This window comes from Phocoena phocoena, chromosome 4 (genome assembly GCF_963924675.1).
Source record: "Phocoena phocoena chromosome 4, mPhoPho1.1, whole genome shotgun sequence".
In the NCBI taxonomy this organism is placed as follows: domain Eukaryota; kingdom Metazoa; phylum Chordata; class Mammalia; order Artiodactyla; family Phocoenidae; genus Phocoena; species Phocoena phocoena.
In genome coordinates this window covers 49888146-49906270 of record NC_089222.1, presented here as the reverse complement: position 1 = coordinate 49906270, position 18125 = coordinate 49888146, and the positions used below count along the sequence as shown (strand labels likewise).

The 18125-nt window shown below is 34.4% G+C and overlaps 1 protein-coding gene across 1 annotated transcript in view; it reads right to left on the bottom strand.

The window, feature by feature from the left end:
* PRKCI (protein kinase C iota) overlaps positions 1-18125 on the bottom strand; it is a 77754-nt gene that overhangs the window by 13362 nt on the left and 46267 nt on the right. The window contains exons 7-12 of the mRNA XM_065877070.1: positions 16829-16883; positions 15703-15761; positions 6241-6417; positions 4438-4535; positions 3590-3676; positions 1841-1976 (exon numbers count right to left, since the gene is read on the bottom strand). Of these exons, the coding sequence (XP_065733142.1) occupies positions 1841-1976; positions 3590-3676; positions 4438-4535; positions 6241-6417; positions 15703-15761; positions 16829-16883 (612 nt within the window). The remainder of the gene's footprint in view (positions 1-1840; positions 1977-3589; positions 3677-4437; positions 4536-6240; positions 6418-15702; positions 15762-16828; positions 16884-18125) is intronic.

The following is an 18125-nucleotide window of genomic DNA, read 5'->3' as shown; positions in this document are numbered from 1 at the left end:
ACTGGATATCTGAACATAGGCCCATCAGCTAAATTATTTACAGCATAACATAGATATTATTGTAACACACCCTGCTGATAAAAAAGTTAAAGGCACATCAATTCACAAAATAGCTGGTTTTTCAGTCAATTAAAAAAAAAATCAATGTTCATAAAATATTCCAAACATAACTCTGAAGATGTTAATTGCAGTTTTCATATGCCTCCAGTCATCACTATTCTCTGCATTCTTTTTAAACTTTTTTAATACATTTTATAAAGTCTTTATTGAATTTGTTACAATATTGCTTCTGTTTTATGTTTTGGTATTTTGGCCACAAGGCATGTGGGATCTTAGCTCCCCGATCAGGGATCAAACCTGCACCCCTGCATTGGAAGGCGAAGTCTTAACCACTGGAACACCAGGGAAATCCCTCTTTTTTTAAAAAAAAAATATTTATTTATTTAGGCGACGCAGGATCTTCATTGCCGAGTACGTGATCTTTAGTTGTGGCATGCAGGATCTAGTTCCCTGACCAGGGATCAAACCAGGACGCCCTCCACTGGGAGAGTGGAGTCTTAACTGCTGGACCACCAGGGAAGTCCCTGCATTCTTTATATAAAAGTATCTAGTGAGAAACTGAAGAAATTAAATTAATTAAACCTGGAGAAACTATGAAAAAAAACTTGAATGATTTAGATTTACCAAAGAATAATTATAAGGAAAAAAAATTTATCCAATATATGCCCAAGGTCAGACATTAGGTAAGTTTAAATACTGATGTTAAGTCATAAGATAAGAACATTCAAATTTCCAGCGGATTTATTTCCCATAAAGTTTAACATCGGGCGTAAATATGTTGGAAAAGAAACAAAGTACTGTTGGTTAAGTCTCTGAACACAAGTTCCAATCCTGGTGTTATTTCCTACTAGTAACACCAAATAGCTCCTGGAGAAGGAGGCAGAAAAGGAGGCAAGCAAGACAACCAACTTAAAGAACTACTGAATAAAACCTCTCAGATTTATCAAAGATCGTGATTAACTTGATTGAGGATCTCTGGAAAGAATGGGAATATATAACAAACCATTATTATTTTTCATTAAGAGTAACAAAAAGATCAAGGGATTTTTCTCTAATAATATCTTCCAGGCAAAACAGGATGCCCAAATTTCTTTGAATAAAAAGAACCAGGCTCTGGAGGCACTTCCCTCAGGTGAATGGGGAAAGGCAAATAACACATTCACATGCTTGTTGGCAAATTCACTGTGTGAAGATAATTCGGTCCCAGCTATTTTGACAAGGAGAGTAGCCCCCTACACATCTCCTGGAAAAAGACTGGACCCGTAAATGAAACATTGTTACAAAAAGAATAAAACACCAAGAAATAAACGACATGTCCTGAGAGTAACTAAAATTCTTATTTTGCTTTATTGAATTTTATGTCAGATATTTAAATTTAAATATATAAAAAATGTTAGATTTCCTAGGAAAATCTTGAGCGCATCATTAAGAGTCACAATTAAATGGCAAAAACTGGAAGGTGATATGCAAGCAGTTTTACAGTTGTGGGTTTGTAGACAGTTTTTACCTCCAAGTTTTCTTCAATAGTGTCACAACTTTGAAGATAAAAAATTACAGAAAATAAAAAGAACTTAACTCTTATAGCAAATATAACGCTCACAGAAAATATGGAATTTTGTAAATGGCTAGGAAATCAGCGCATTTGTCTTTGTTTAGGATACTTTTTGGAATTCTAGCACAAAGTAGCACTTATTTCCCCATCATTAAATATAAAGTTATCTGACTGAAACAATTTCCTGGGCTGCTGAGATCTTCTGAATAACTAGAAATTTCCCCTCACCTTACACATGCCATAGTCAGTGAGTTTAATGTGTCCTTCAGAGTCCAGCAACACGTTGTCCAATTTCAAATCTCTATAAATTATCCCCCGTTCATGAAGATAATTTAATGCTAGACTGATTTCTGCGGAGTAAAATCTAAAATAAAATGAAAAATTACTCATTTGATTCAAATTTTTAAATTGTGGTAAGTGCCTACAGAAAGGTATTTAAATCCTACTCTCATCTGCAAACCAGAACATCAAAATCATGTCAAAAGATTTTTTTCTCTCAATGTTTTTAGGAACAGTACCAAAACACAAATTGAAGTGCCACTTGAAGATAGCTGAGCCCTAAACTCAATTATAAAGTTCCAATCTAAATTAAACCCATACTTTTCATAAGGTTTAATTTGAAAGTCTCAAGCAGGGATTCTTAATCTGGGCCCTTGGATGGACTTCAGAAAGTCCACACTCCTACAACTGGACACAAGCAGAATTTGGTGGTAAGCAGAATTTTTGACCTGAATAATGAAAATGAAACACCCTAGCTGGTTTCTGGCTGCTTTGGTGAATGTTATCATGATCATGTCTGGAGGTACATAATACACACCTTCCAGCTACTTAATTCTAAGAATAGGGAACTTGAGCTCTTATCCCATACTCTGGTTCCTAGAAAAGCAAAGATGATATAAAACCAGAACGGGCACTTTAATACAATAAAAACAAGACTATTTTCCCCAAGTCCAGCTGAACAAACAAGGAACAAATACCGGCTATATTCACAATTCAAAATATCATCTGTGGCTTTTGCCATGAAGGGTGACCATTTGCTAAAGCCTACATAAATAATGAACATACAGTAAATTAAACAACAACAACAACAACAGCAGTTTGGCCCCGAGACAGATTAATACACTTTATACCTTCTTATAAAATTGAAAGCTATTATCTCTTTTTGACAAGAAATATCAATGAATAGCGAGATTTCCACTAAATAAGTTATTTTTTAAAATGAATTTCTAACCTTTGTTACATACATATACAAACTCACATGCTTCATTTTGGCATTACTCTTGTGAAGTGCAAAAGGGTAGAATTACTGCTAATTATGAGTAAAAAACAAAATAAAACATGGCACTCATGGATTAAACTTCTTATCCTCCCCCACCTAAGTCCTCCAACAATTTACAATCCTGTATAAGAATATCAGATTAAGGGCACTAAACAAATAAATGATATTTAATACTCTTTTCTCTTATTAATCAACATGTATGGGATCAGAGGGGGGAAGCCAAAGCCAGAACAATTCAGAAATTATAATTATGGAAGAACAGTCGATTACATAATAGGTTAAGAGGAATTGTTTTATTACTCTCAAGTATATATGAATAATAATCTTCTAATGAAAAACTGTCAGCGATTACTGCAAAGTTGATAAGATTAATAAGTGTTTATAAATTCATTAATTATCTTAGTGGCTGATACTGAATAGAGAAAATATTTGAAAATAATTGGGTTTCGTAGACTAAAGGTTTCCGCTTTAACATTGTTTATACTTCTCAATTGCTTATAATTATATTATTATATATGTAATATGTATCACATTATGATATAATTTAACTGTTAGCTTAGCCTTTACATGACTTATAAAGAATTAGCTCGTATCAAAATAAATGATTTATCTACTGTTTTCAACCACTGGCATATAAAAAGTCCCATAGCTCCTCCCACCAAACTTCAACACAAGCAAACAACAAACAAAAAACTTACCTGGCATGTTCTTCAGGAAGTTTTCTTTGTCGCTGCATATGAAACATTAGATCTCCTCCATTAACATACTCTATGACAAAGAACAATCTAAAAAACAGGAGAGAACACATGAAACCAAGATCCAAAATAAGGTGGTGTAACTTTGCATTTTAAAACTATAGAGACCAGTCACAGCATAGAGAGCATTCTACATGATTCACCCTTAACAAAAATTCCAGGAATTTGGTGGAAACGAAGGGTGATTGGAGTAGAAAGCTGTTTAATCACAGAAGATACAAGAAAGTAAATCAGAAAGATAATTTGTAACCTGCTACTTCTATTCTAAAGTATTGGGTTGGCCAAAAAGTTCATTTGGGTTTTTCTATAAGATCTTAACGAAAAACCCGAATGAACTTTGTGGCCAAGCCAATAGTACCATTTGCAATCCAGAGCTCTCACTCCCACCCCAGTTTTAGAATGTGCAATGTGTAAGTCATTTTCAACTGTCACTTAAGGCAAAAGAAGTTAGAATCTATCCCCCTAATTAAACTCTAGGAACATTTTAGTCCTAAAACTAGAATCTTGGTGATATTTAAAAGGTTGGATTTCTACTGCCATAATTAGGACCTGGCTTTTTTTTTTTTTTTTTTTTTTTTTTTGCCTAAAGCAGGTAATTTCCTAATGCTGATCCAATGTCAAATTGATATCACTGGTTGGAGTATGAGTAGCAGGAAATTACAAGCATAGTACTGTTGTGTCTGTCTCCATGTGACTTCCACTTGAGGAATTACTGTAGAAAGGGGTTCTTATTGTGTAATATACCAAAATGCGTAAAACCCAGGTATCATTCCATTATCTTTCAATCTTACCTGCTTTCTGTCTGGAAGCAAGAATGCAGCCCAACAAGAAAAGGGTGATTAGATGCCTGCTCAAAAACATGCTTCTCTGTCTGCACCCAGTCAATATCCTATTTTAAAATACAAAAGAAATCTATGTCAAACTGAAATGATATCATCAAAACTATGACAAATTTGTTCTTAGTAATTCTATTACCATAAATGCAATTATTAACAAACTAGGCTAAATATCAAAAGCATTGATAATCATGAAATAGTAATTTATATACAAAGAGAAAATACTACCAGTAAATCTTTCGATATTATGCAACACTCTAGAAAACTTTACAAGCTCAAGTACTTGCCCTTGATAATAATATGGTTTGATTTTTATTTTTAAAAAATCTAATAATCCTCAGATAACTTTATTTATTTATTTATCTGGCTGTGTTAGGTCTTCATTGCTGCACGCAGCCTTTCTCGAATTGTGGTGAGCAGGGGCTACTTTTTGTTGTGGTGCATGGGCTTCTCATTGTTGTGGCTTCTCTTGTTGCAGAGCACAGGCTCTAGGCGTGCAGGCTTCAGGAGTTGTGGCGTGTGGGCTCAGTAGTTGTGGCTCAGTAATAGTCCATTGTATATATGTACCACATCTTCCTTATCCATTCATTTGCTGATAGACATTTAGGCTGTTTCCATGTCTTGGCTATTGTGAATAGTGCTGCTATGAACATAGGGGTGCATGCATCTTTATGAATTACAGTTTTGTCCGGATATATGGCCAGGAGTGCGATTGCTGGGTCATGTGGTAATTCTATTTTTAGTTTTTTAAGGACCCTCTATACTGTTCTCCATAGTGGCTGTATCAATTTACATTCCCACCAACAGTGCAAGAGGGCTCCCTTTTCTCCACATCCTCTCCAGCATTTGTTGTTTGTAGATTTTCTGATGATGCCCATTCTAACTGGTGTGAGGTCATACTTTATTGTAGTTTTGATTTGCATTTCTCTAATAATTAGTGATGTTGAGCAGCTTTTCATGTGCCTCTTGGCCATCTGTATGTCTTCTTTGGAGCAGTGTCTATTTAGGTCTTCTGCCCATTTTTGGATTGAGTTGCTTGTTTTTTTAATATTGAGCTGCATGAGCTGTATATATATTTTGGAGATTAATCCTTTGTTCATTGATTCATTTGCAAATATTTTTCTCCCATTCTGAGGGAGAAAATATAGTTTCCTTTGCTGTGCAAAAGCTTTTAAGTTTCATTAGGTCCCATTTGTTTATTTTTGTTTTTATTTCCATTACTCTAGGAGGTGGGTCAAAAAAGATCTTGCTGTGATTTATGTCAAAGAGTGTTCTTCCTATGTCTTCCTCTCTGAAACAACCATTATTAACACTTAACTTCTACAAACTTACTATTAGTTATATTAAAAATAAATGTGATAAATACTCAAAACTAATTATTTTATTACATGTAACCGTAATCTATGCTCTTGAGGTTATTTACAACTGTTACATCTGTACGTAGTTGTGGCTCACAGGCTCTAGAGTGCAGGCTCAGTAGTTGCGATGCATGGGCTTAGTTGCTCCGCAGGATATGGGATCCTCTCAGACCAGGGATCAAACCCATGTCCCCTGCACTGGCAGGCGGATTCTTAACCACTGCGCCACCAGGGAAGTCCCCATCAGATAACTTTAAATATACCTTAAATAATCTGTTTGAAGCATGTATTTAGAAAAGTAGGCTGAAATAATAAGGCATAAACATTGAGTTTTTTTTCTGAAATAGTACACTTAAGCCAACTTAACAGTTTAGAGGTAATAAAACATCATAGTGCTTACCTCATCATCATTGACAAGCTCCTTTTTCACAACTTTCATTGCATAAATACGATCTGTTTTTTTTAATCGCACCAATAGTACTTTGGCATAACTTCCTCTTCCTATTACCCGGAGCAAATCAAAATCCTGAAGACCTAAACTGGATGAAGCTTTGCCACTTTCCCTGGTGTTCATTGCCTGTTGAGAACATTTATACCAAACAGTTATACCTGAAGTATTTTGCATAACACAATATACTTCTAACACCTAGTTATACCTATAAGATTTTTAAATATTTTCTGATTTAAGTTCTTAATTAGTTCTTACATCATTCCAAATGATATAATCTAACTACTCAAGAGGTAGGATGAATTCATGAGTTGAGGTCAGAGGGGTGGTGTTAGGAAAGAAGAAGGAGTTGAAATCTGAGAAACATTGAAGGATGTCTTGGAATCTGATAACTTTTGGGTACGGAGGCAGTGGAGACACATGAATAAAAAAATGACACTAACTTCGGTGACTGGGACTCTGGAGGTGCCACTGCTAGAAAAATGAAGTGTGAGCACATGGTAAGACTGACAGAGTTGATGAGATAATGAGCTCGATTTTTCATACTGAAATTAGAAGTTACAATGGGACATCAAGATGAAAGAGTCTGCCAGAAGCTTAATGTATGAAATCTGAGTTAAGCTACAGGCAGAAAACAAGCATGAGGCAGTTCAGCTAATGTAAAACATCCTTTTCTATACAATACCAAGACTCCTGTGGAATGACAAAGTCAGCCCTGTAATTCATTCACAAGTAGAAACTTAGGCTTCTGGAAATTTATAAAGAAGACTAAAGATAATCTTTTATTAGATGCCTGCAAAATTCCCAGCATACAACCAACAGATATACTCATGAGAATTAAGTACGAATTTTCTGAAGAGTATCAGCAAAAGCAAGGAGCAAATTTTCAGAAAGATAAACTAGTAAGCACAAAACAAGAAAGAAAAAAGTATTATGAAAATTGAAGGAGCGTGATTATCCAAAACAAAATTTAGAAATAATAATTTGGCTTGGTAATAAGAATAAATAAAAAGGAGTGAAAGAAACCAGATTAGGGCAGATTAAGAAAGCAGAAAATGGTAAAAAGATAAAGCAATGTATAGACTTTAAATATGGTTAACTGGAAGCTATAAAAGAGAATCAAATGGAATGAAAGCACAGTTCCTTCACATAAACAATAATAAGGCTGAATGAAATGACAGAAGCGAGAAAACAGTGGAATGTCACCTTTTAAATGGCTTACCCCCTCCCCCCTTGCTTATCTACAATCCTACAGCCTGTAAAAATAGCCTTCAAAATGAAAATGAAATAAATACATTTTCAGACAAACAAAAACTAAGGAAATCCTTCACTAGTTGGTTCTCACTCAAGGAAATATTGAGTTCTTCAAGAAGAAAGATGATCTCATATGGAAGGCAGACACACAGGAACAAAAGCAGAAGAAAAAGAATAAAATGTGGATAAACCTAAATAAGGATTGACTGTTTAAAAACACTAACACACACATACAGAATTTTAAAATATGACAAAAATAGCAATAAAGACAGGAAGGGAGCATGAGTGAATTTAAAGTGTTCTAAGGTCCTTGCATATCTTGGAAAATGGTAAAAAGTATTATTAATAATTTGTATTTAATTTAAATAAGTTAAGGGTATAAGATGCAATCTCTAGAACAACCAGTAATAAAAAAGCAAAAGAATGCGAAACAAGCTAAAAGAGGTGAGGAAAAATAAATAAATAATTAACCCAAAAGAAGGCTAGAAAAGTAACATAAACAGATGATACAGAAAACATAGTAAATTGGTAGATTTAAATACAAATAAGTTGTTAGTTTAAATATACTTACATTAAATGTAACAATACATAAATATTAAAACACACTAAATACTACAGCTAAGGACTATCAAACCAGAGGGGGAAGTCCAATTCTATGATGTTAATAAGATATATATGTGTACAGAAATGTTCAAAGTAAAAGGGTAATAAACTATATACCATGTAATCACTAACCAAAAGAGAGCTGTAGCTAAATTAACATGAGACAAAGTAGCTGTAGCCAACTGTGGTAGGCTGACTTCTACGAGGACCCCCGTGATCCCCACCTCCTAGTATTCATGCCCTTGTGTAATCCCCTCGAGCATAGGCTGGACCTAATGACTAGCTTCTGATGAAAAAAATAATGGCAAAAATGAAGGGATGGCACTTCTGAGACTAGGTTACAAAAGACCATGAGGTCTGTTTTGCTGGCATTCAATCTCTGGATCTTATTGCTTGCTTGCTCTGATGAAGCAAACTACCTTGCTGTGAGCTGCCCTATGGAGAGGCCACATGTCAAGGAAGTGAATCCTGCCAACAATGAGGTGAGTAAGTATGGAAGCAGTTTCTTCCTCAGTTGAGCCTTGAGACGACAGCAGTCTTTGCCAGTACACTGACTGTAGCCTCTAAGGGACTCTGAGACAAGAACCTGGATTCCTGACCCACAGAAATTATGACATAATAAATTTTGTTGTTTTAAGCCACTATATTTTAAGGTAATTTGTTACACAGCAATTACTTAACGTAAGGACCTTAGGCAAGGAAGCATTACTACAAATAGAGAGGGGTATTTCTTTACGAAAAAGCATTAATCCAATATAAGATACTATGATTCTAAATCTACATGTATTCGATAACATAGCCTCAAAATATGTAAAGCAAAAACTAACAAAACTAAAAGGGACAGGTAAATTCTAAATGAAAACTGTCTGTAGGGAAAGAACATGCAGTCAGTGAGGTAACAGAAGACTGAATAACACTGTTACTACTCTTGACTTAATTGATCTGTATAGAATACTTCACCCAACAACTACAGAATATATTATATTCAAAAATACATATGGAACATTCACCAATGCCTGTGTGCTTGGTCTTCAATCAAGTTTCAAAAAAGTTCAAAAGACTGAAATCACACAGAATAGCATACATTCTCTGACATGCAGCAGAATTAAGCTACTCAATACAATAATAAAAATCTCCCACGTATTTGAAAATTAATTAGTATATCAATACTTTTAAATAATACATGGATCAAAGAAGAAATCATAATACAGATTAAGATACATTTAAAAGTGAATGACACTGATGGCCAGTAGGCAAATGAAAAGATGCTCAACATCACTAATTATTAGAGAGATGCAAATCAAAACCACAATGAAATACCACCTCACACCAGTCAGAATGCCCATCACTAAAAAGTCTACAAACAACAAATGCTGGAGAGGGTGTGGAGAAAAGGGAACCCTCTTGCACTGTTGGTGGGAATGTAAGTTGGTACAGCCACTATGGAAAACAGTATGGAGGTTCCTTAAAAAGTAAAAATAGAACTACCATATGATCCAGCAATCCCACTACTGGGCATATACCCTGAGAGAACCATAATTCCAAGAGTCATGTACCACAACGTTCATTGCAGCACTATTTACAATAACCAGGACATGGAAGCCACCTAAGTGTCCATCAACAGATGAATGAATAAAGAAGGTGTGGCACATATATACCATGGAATACTACCAGCCATAAAAAAAAAAGAGAATGAAATAATGCCATTTGCAGCAACATGGATACAACTAGAGATTATCATACTAAGTCAGAAAGAGAAAAACAAATTCCATATGATATCACTTATATGTGGAATCTAAAATAAGGCATAAATGAACCTATCTACAAAACAGAAACAGACTCATAGACATAGAGAACAGATTTGTGGTTGCCAGGGGCAGGAGGGGGGGTGGGGGAGGGATGGACTAGGAATTTGGGATTAGCAGATGCAAAGTATTACGTTTAGAATGGATAAACAACAAGGTCCTAATGTATAGCACAGGGAACTATATTCAGTATCCTGTGATAAACCATAACGGAAAAGAATATTAAAAAAAGAATGTATTAAAAAAAAGTGAATGACAAAAAAGCATAAGGAAATGAGAAGAGAAATCAATGCATTAGAATAGGATATAAGCATTCAACAAAAAGCCAAAAGTTAGTTCTTTGAAAAGACTAATAAATTGACATCCCCTTGGCAAAACTGATGAAGAAAAAGGGAATGCACAGTAACTTTTTATCAGGAGTAAAGAAGGATATCATTTCATATTCTCAGCAATTAACAACTTTGTGTCAATAAATTTGAAAATTTAGGTTAGACAAATTCCAAGGAATAGCACAAGAGGAAACAGAGAAGCTAAATTGCCCTAGATCTATTCAGAAATAGAACCTAGAATCAAATCCTTCCCACGAAACAAACAAACAAAAAAAACAAACCAAGAAAACCCTCCAGGCCCAGAGTGCTTTTCTGGTGAATTCTTCCAAAAATGTAAGAAAGAAATAATGTCAATCTTATAAGAATTCTCCTTGGGAATAGGAAAAATTCCAAAATCATTTTATGAGCCCAGTATTATTTTGATACCAAAACTTCACAATCCAATACAAAAAGGGAAAATTACAGGTCAATGATTCTTGTTAATAATTTTTTCAAAAACCTAAAATAAATGTTGGCGAATCAGATCTACCAATATACAAAGAGAATTATACATCATGACACAGGGAGTTTATTCCAGAAATGAAAAACAGGCTTAACATCTGAAATTGGGCTTCCCTGGTGGTGCAGTGGTTAAGAATCCACCTGCCAACGCAGGAGATACGGGTTTGAGCCCTGGTCGGGGAAGATCCCACATGCCGTGGAGCAACTAAGTCCATGCACCACAACTACTGAAGCCTGCGCACCTAGAGCCCATGCTCCGCAATAAGAGAAGTCACTGCAATGAGAAGCCCACGCACAGCAACGAAGAGTAGCCCCCACCTGCCTCAACCAGAGAAAGCCCGTGTGCAGCAACAAAGACCCAACACAGCCAAAATAAATAAATAAATTTAAATTTAAAAAAAGAAAGAAATTTACTGAAATTTACACATGATCAACCCCACAAATGCCATAAAATGTTGTTGATAAAATTCAACATCTTTTCAAGATGAAAACAAAAATCTTAGCCAACTAGGAATAGAGACAAACTCCCTCATTCTGATAAGGGTATCTATAGAATAAAAACCTAGAGCAAACATCAAACTTAATGATAAGATATTGGAAGATTTCCGTCTGAGATGTGGAACAAGACAATAATATCTGATTGTCATTTCTTTTCAACATCATTTTGGCCATTTATAGAGTCCTTGCTAACTCAATAAGGTAAGAAAACTGAAAAAAATCTAAGATTGGAAAAGGAAGAAATGAAACTGTTATTCATAAGATGATCATATATGTAGAAAATCTAAGAGTATCTTTAGATAGCTATTAGAATTAATAAGTGAATTTAGCAAGGTCTCAGGATACAAGGCAATTTAGGAAAAAAACCTCATTTCCATATAACAATATTAAATAGATAATTAAAGTTTAAAAGAATACCATTTACCTCCAATATCTCTAGTGCAAGAACTTTGAAAACTATAAAACACTGACAGAAATGAAAAAAGACCTAAGTCAATGGAAGAACGTGTCATATTCATGGATGAGGACTTAATATTGTAGATATCACTTTTCCTGAAATTGATCAACAGGTTTGGTTTATTTCCTTGATTCTATGGAAACTAGTGAGCTAATTCTAAAATTTACATGGAAATTCAAAAAGCTAGTAAGAGTAGCCAAGAACAAATTCCCAGAACAAAGTAGAACTTTACTAGATATAAAAGACTTATTATAAACCTATAATAATAATGACAGTATATCAGCATAAGAATAAATAAATGATGGAAAATAAAAAGGAATCCAGAAATAGACCATGTAATAATGGGCATATAATTGATGAAAAGATACCTCTGCAGAATAATGGAGGAAAGTATAGTCTTTTCAATGTCTTCAATAATCTTGGAAAAGACAGAGATTTCTTAAACAGGCCCCAAAATCTCTCTCCAAAAAAGAACAGACAGATGTAGACAGCCTTCAGAATGGGAGAAAATATTTGCAAAGGAAGCAACTGACAAAGGATTAATCTCCAAAATATACAAGCAGTTCATGCAGCTCTATATCAAAAAAACAAACAACCCAATCCAAAAATGGGCAGAAGACCTAAATAGACATTTCTCCAAAGAAGATATACAGACTGCCAACAAACACATGAAAGAATGCTCAACTTCATTAATCATTAGAGAAATGCAAATCAAAACTACAATGAGGTATCACCTCACACCAGTCAGAATGGCTATCATCAAAAAAACCTGCAAACAATAAATGTTGGAGAGGGCATGGAGAAAAGGAAACCTTCTTGCACTGCTGGTGGGAATGTAAACTGATACAGCTACTATGGAGAACAGTATGGAGGATCCTTAAAAAACTAAAAATTGAACTACCATATGACCCAGCAATCCCACTACTGGGCATATACCCTGAGAAAACCATAATTCAAAAAGAGTCATGGGGGGGCTTCCCTGGTGGTGCAATGGTTGAGAGTCCGCCTGCCAATTCAGGGGACACGGGTTCATGCCCCGGTCCGGGAAGATCCCACATGCTGTGGAGCGGCTAGGCCCGTGAGCCATGGCCGCTGAGCCTGCACGTCCGGAGCCTGTGCTCCGCAACAGGAGAGGCCACAACAGTGAGAGGCTCGCGTACAGCAAAAAAAAACAAAAAAGAGTCATGTTCCACAATGTTCATTGCAGTACTCTTTATAATAGCCAGGACATGGAAGCAACCTAAGTGTCCATCAACAGATGAATGGATAAAGAAGATGTGGCACATATATACAATGCAATATTATTCAACCATAAAAAGAAATGAAATTGAGTTATTTGTAGTGAGTTGGATGGACCTAGAGTCTGTCATACAGAGTGAAGTAAGTCAGAAAGAGAAAAACAAATACCGTATGCTAACACATATATATGGAATCTAAAAAAAAATGGTTCTGATGAACCTAGGGGCAGGACAGGAATAAAGACGCAGATGTAGAGAATGGACTTGAGGACTCGGGGAGGGGGAAAGGTAAGCTGGGACAAAGTGAGAGAGTAGCATTGACATATAGACACTACCAAATGTAAAACAGATAGCTGATCAGCCCGGTGCTTTGTGACCACCTAGAGGGATGTGATAGGGAGGGTGGGCGGGAGATGCAAGAGGGAGGGGAGATGGGGATATATGTATGCATATAGCTGAATCATTTTGTTACACAGCAGAAACTAATACAACATTGTAAAGCAATTATACTCCAATAAAGATGTTAAAAAGAAAAAATCAAGAACATCTGTTCATCAATGATACCACTATCAGAGTGAAAATACAAGCTATTGAGTGGCAGAATCTATTTGCAGTATATAACTGATAAAAGCTTAGTGTTGAGAATATACCAAAAACTCCTACAAATCGTTACAACAAAGGCAGACCACTCACTTTTTTTTAAAGAGATATAAACAGACATTTAACTGAAAATTATATCCAAATGGTCAATAAATACATGAAAAGGTACGCAGCAGGGAAATGCACATAAAAACTACAACATTCAACAGGTTGGCTAAAATTTAAAAGACACACTATACAACGTGTTGATAAGGATGTGGAGCAAATCAAACTCTCACACATTGCTGGTGAAAGTATAAATTGATACAAGTACTTTGGGAAACTGCTTGGCATTATTTACTAATGTACACAAGACTCAGGAATTCCACTCCTAGTTATGTACCTAACAGAAATGCTTAAATATGTGCACCAAACTACATTTACAAGAATGTTCATAGCAGCATATCATAATAATCCCAATCCAGGGGGGAAGTCAACAGAATAGATGAATTGAAACAACAGTGAAAATAAATGATATACTGCTATATAAAACACGGCTGAACCTCACAAACACAATATTGAACAAAAGAAGCCAGACACAAAAGATACTGTGTGACTCCATTTATAAAAAGCTTGGGGAAAAGAGCAGAACTAATCTGTGGTGTTAAGACTGTGGTTACTTGAAGGGAGGAGGGAATGTCAGTGACTTGGAGAAGGTACAAGATGGGCCCCTGGGATGTGTAGTAGGTCCTATTTATTCATCTGTGTGGTCATTATGTAGTGTCCACTCTGTGAAAATTGACCCAGAGAGATACTCATGATTTGTTCACTTTGCTCTATATACTCATGATTATATACTCATGACTTGTGCACTTTGCTCTATATTATTCTTCAATTTTTAAATGTATTAAAAGTCTTGAAAATAAAACCAAATGAGTCTTTGGTAAACAACCAAACCAATAAATAATATTTAAGGCAATGAGGAATTCCCAAAAGAACCAAAAAGCTATAAAATAACATCAAGGATCAAACAAAAGGAAACTTTACTAACTCATTATGCTAGAAGAACAGAGAATTTGTTCCTTATTATTAAGAATTTCCTCCTTTGGATGACTCATTGTCAATCAATGAACAAAATATGAAAGATGTGGTGACACTTGCAGGACAGATTATGAATGTTAATAACCTTGGCAGCATAAAAGTAAATATGTAGCTAAAAGAGGAAAGCTGGAAGAAAGAGAAAGGATGGCTAAAGGAGAGTCAAGGTATTGACTAAATTGATGGAATAAAAAACTGAGATAGGAGATTAAATAGGTAACCGACAGATGTGCTTCAAAACAGTACAGGAGTGAGGCAAGCTGGTAGACAAAACATGTACAGACAATTGTTTTAACTGGGTAATGGACACAGGAGCTTGGAATAGTATTGTTTACTTTTATTGATGTTTGAAATTTTCTGTAATAAAAAGGTTACCCAGAGTAAAACATGATACACCTATCAAACATTGGAAAGAGAAGAGAAAAGCGGGGGAGCCGGCGGGGCAGGGTAGTGTACTAGTTTAAACCTTTCATGGTTAGAAATATATAAAGTTGAAAAATTGAAAAAGAGAGGTATAAACATTGTGGACACAACTAGAAATGATTAAAAGGAGTTGCCTCTCAGAAGTCAAAGTGGGAGTGGAAGGTGTGAGGCATGATAAATCTTTTTTACTACAAGCTTTTTTCAAAAAATTGGTTATCGTTTTAATTAAACTGTTTTAAAAGCTGATAAAATGTTTAATAGTCAAAAAAGATGGGCAGTTAAGATGCTTAATCATTTATATTTTAAATAAACAATTAGCCCATAAAATGGAAGGATCTATATTTTAAACAATACAACCAAGTATTCTAAATGCCATTCTTAAATGCATTATAATTTTTAGATTATGCTATCTTAAAATGAATATGTTATCTCACCAGATTCTTTCTTCATTTAAATGACTTTAGCAATTTACTTATTGAATTAACTCAGAATAAAACTCTAGAATCACTAAAAATCATCCCTACAAAATTATGATCTAAAATTTAAGCAAGTCAATTTGTCATATTTTTAAACTGTCACATTAAAAAGCTGATGACATAATGTACCATAAGACTAATTAATTATCTTACCTCCTTTTCTTCACCAACTTGGTCCAAACTCTCATGACTTGAAGGATTATATGGAATTACTAAAAAAACAATCCCAAACATTAAAAAAAAAAGAGAAAAACATAGTATACATTAACTGAGTTACACTTAAAATTTTCTCTTGATTTGATTTTCCTTAGTTTTTATTTCTGAATAAGTGTTCATCATTTAAAATTGAGTATCTGTCCTACTAATAACAAATTATACATAAATACCAGTTAAATTCTAATCTTTAATGAGGGTAAAGAGAGGAGGAACCAATCAATAGTCAAGTACTGATTTTAACAAATACTTTTGCTATTTAAAAAAATATTTCTCTTCTTTACAAATTAATCAATTCCTTCCAAAAGGATGACTCTATAAACCCTACTTAGTTATATTAGTATGATTGAGGCATAGTGATAGATGGTCTCTAGTGTGGATTCAGTTGGACTCCAGGCTTCTATTCCTTAAAGCTACCTGGGTGAAAAAAAAAAAAAAAAAAAGCCTACATTTCATACAACCAGCTTCTTCCATGAACAAGATACTACATTCTGTCCTTCCAGAAAAACTCCCTTGTTTTCTTTTTCTTGATTCATCCCAGATCAGGCTGCTCTGTCCCATTTAATTGCTCTCCAAATTTCCCAGAGACATATTTAAGGTTTTGTATCTACTAGACATTCGTTTTTTTTTTTTTAGACATTTGAACTCACACGATCTTTTCTGAATTGTCTATACAGCATCTCTGTATATTTTACATAATTTCTTCATCTCATAATAGAGTTTTTAATAAAAACAGGTCACTTGAATATAGTCAATACGTTCCACAAAATCAGTATATGTTTTCATTATTGAAAAAAAGTAGGTTTGCTGAATATAAAGGGGTCTCAAAAGAAATTTATCTGAATAAAAGAAAATAGCCATTTGTTGTAGTTTACATAGTTGTCTTTTTAAAATGCCAAACATATGTTAACTACTGTGACTGATGTTAACACCACAAAATATGGTTACCTAGCTTTTATTTGGGAAGAATATAAATGTCTTTAAATTTAGGTATAAGATTCACATAAAGAAGTCTTTAAATGACACTTTGTTAGTGAGCAATGGTTTGTGCCAGTGTCATTCTTACCTGTCTGTGCATGGTCTGAGTGCATGGATGACTGGTCCATGGGCATCATTGGTTCCTACAAATCATTTCCAAAGATACAGTAACTTAGTGCATTCTTTTTAAATCCCAATACCTCTATAAATCCAGAAACAACATCATTTCAATGAGACACAGCATATTAAAATTTAAATTTGAAAGAATATAACTTAATAAGTGAGAATTACATTACTATATATAATTTATTTTAAATTTTATTATATGTGAAACCATACAACATTCCTATGAATTATGTAACATTATCACATTTTACAGATCACAGAAAAAACACAAAACTAATTTCAGACTATCAATTAGAAATCAAATTGAACTCCTATATACTCTGATTTATTTCTCCTCTATACCACCTATTCCTCCTTTGAGTTCCACATACTCACTTTAAGTCTTTGGCAAAAGGAGTCTTAGTATAGAGTTACTTAGCTGATGTCCAGAAATAGACTTCAAGATGTCTATAAACTTCTTGAAATTACATGTAAAATTTTATGGGTTTCCCATTTTTCTGAAGATTCTCAAAGGGGTCAGTGACCCAAAAATGGAAAAGAAATACCTCCAAGAAACTAACTGCCAATAACCTCAGGAACAATGCTAATTCAAACCAAAATCTTACTTATTCATTAATTTTGGACCAAAGTTTAATGAATACCCGCAAGAAAGAGTAAACCTGAGAAGCAGCATTAGTTATAAAGTTATACTTTTAAGGTTGCCTTAAAAATAAGCTCATGGGTTTTTCAATGTGTTTAGCACCATCCTAAAATATCAATATAATCACTAACGCAATGTGTTAGTGTCTTTCCTTCTACACTTATGAACTCACACAAGTCATTCCATTGCCTAAGAATACTCAAGAATATCAACAGTAACCTGGATAAATTATGTTCACAATTTTTGGCCTTCTGCTGTTCCTTAAAATTGGCTTTTTACCTCCCTAACTATAAACCCATTTGTAAACTTACATGAACTGGCTAAATAATTCTACTACCAACAAGCCACCAGTAATAACCTACTTCCACAATGTCCAAAGAAGGGACTACAAATAAACATGGTATAATCATTCTAAAAGATAACTTAGAAAGATGAACCCAGATCTTTTTAAAAACACATATCCTTTAAACCACTAATTCTACTTCTGAATCCTTAAGGAAATAATAAGATTTATTTACCAGGAAGTTCATTATGATTTTCCTCATAGGAAAATTTAGAAAACAACTCAAATGTTTAATCATGGGGAACAGATTAAATAAATTATGGTATAGACACATAA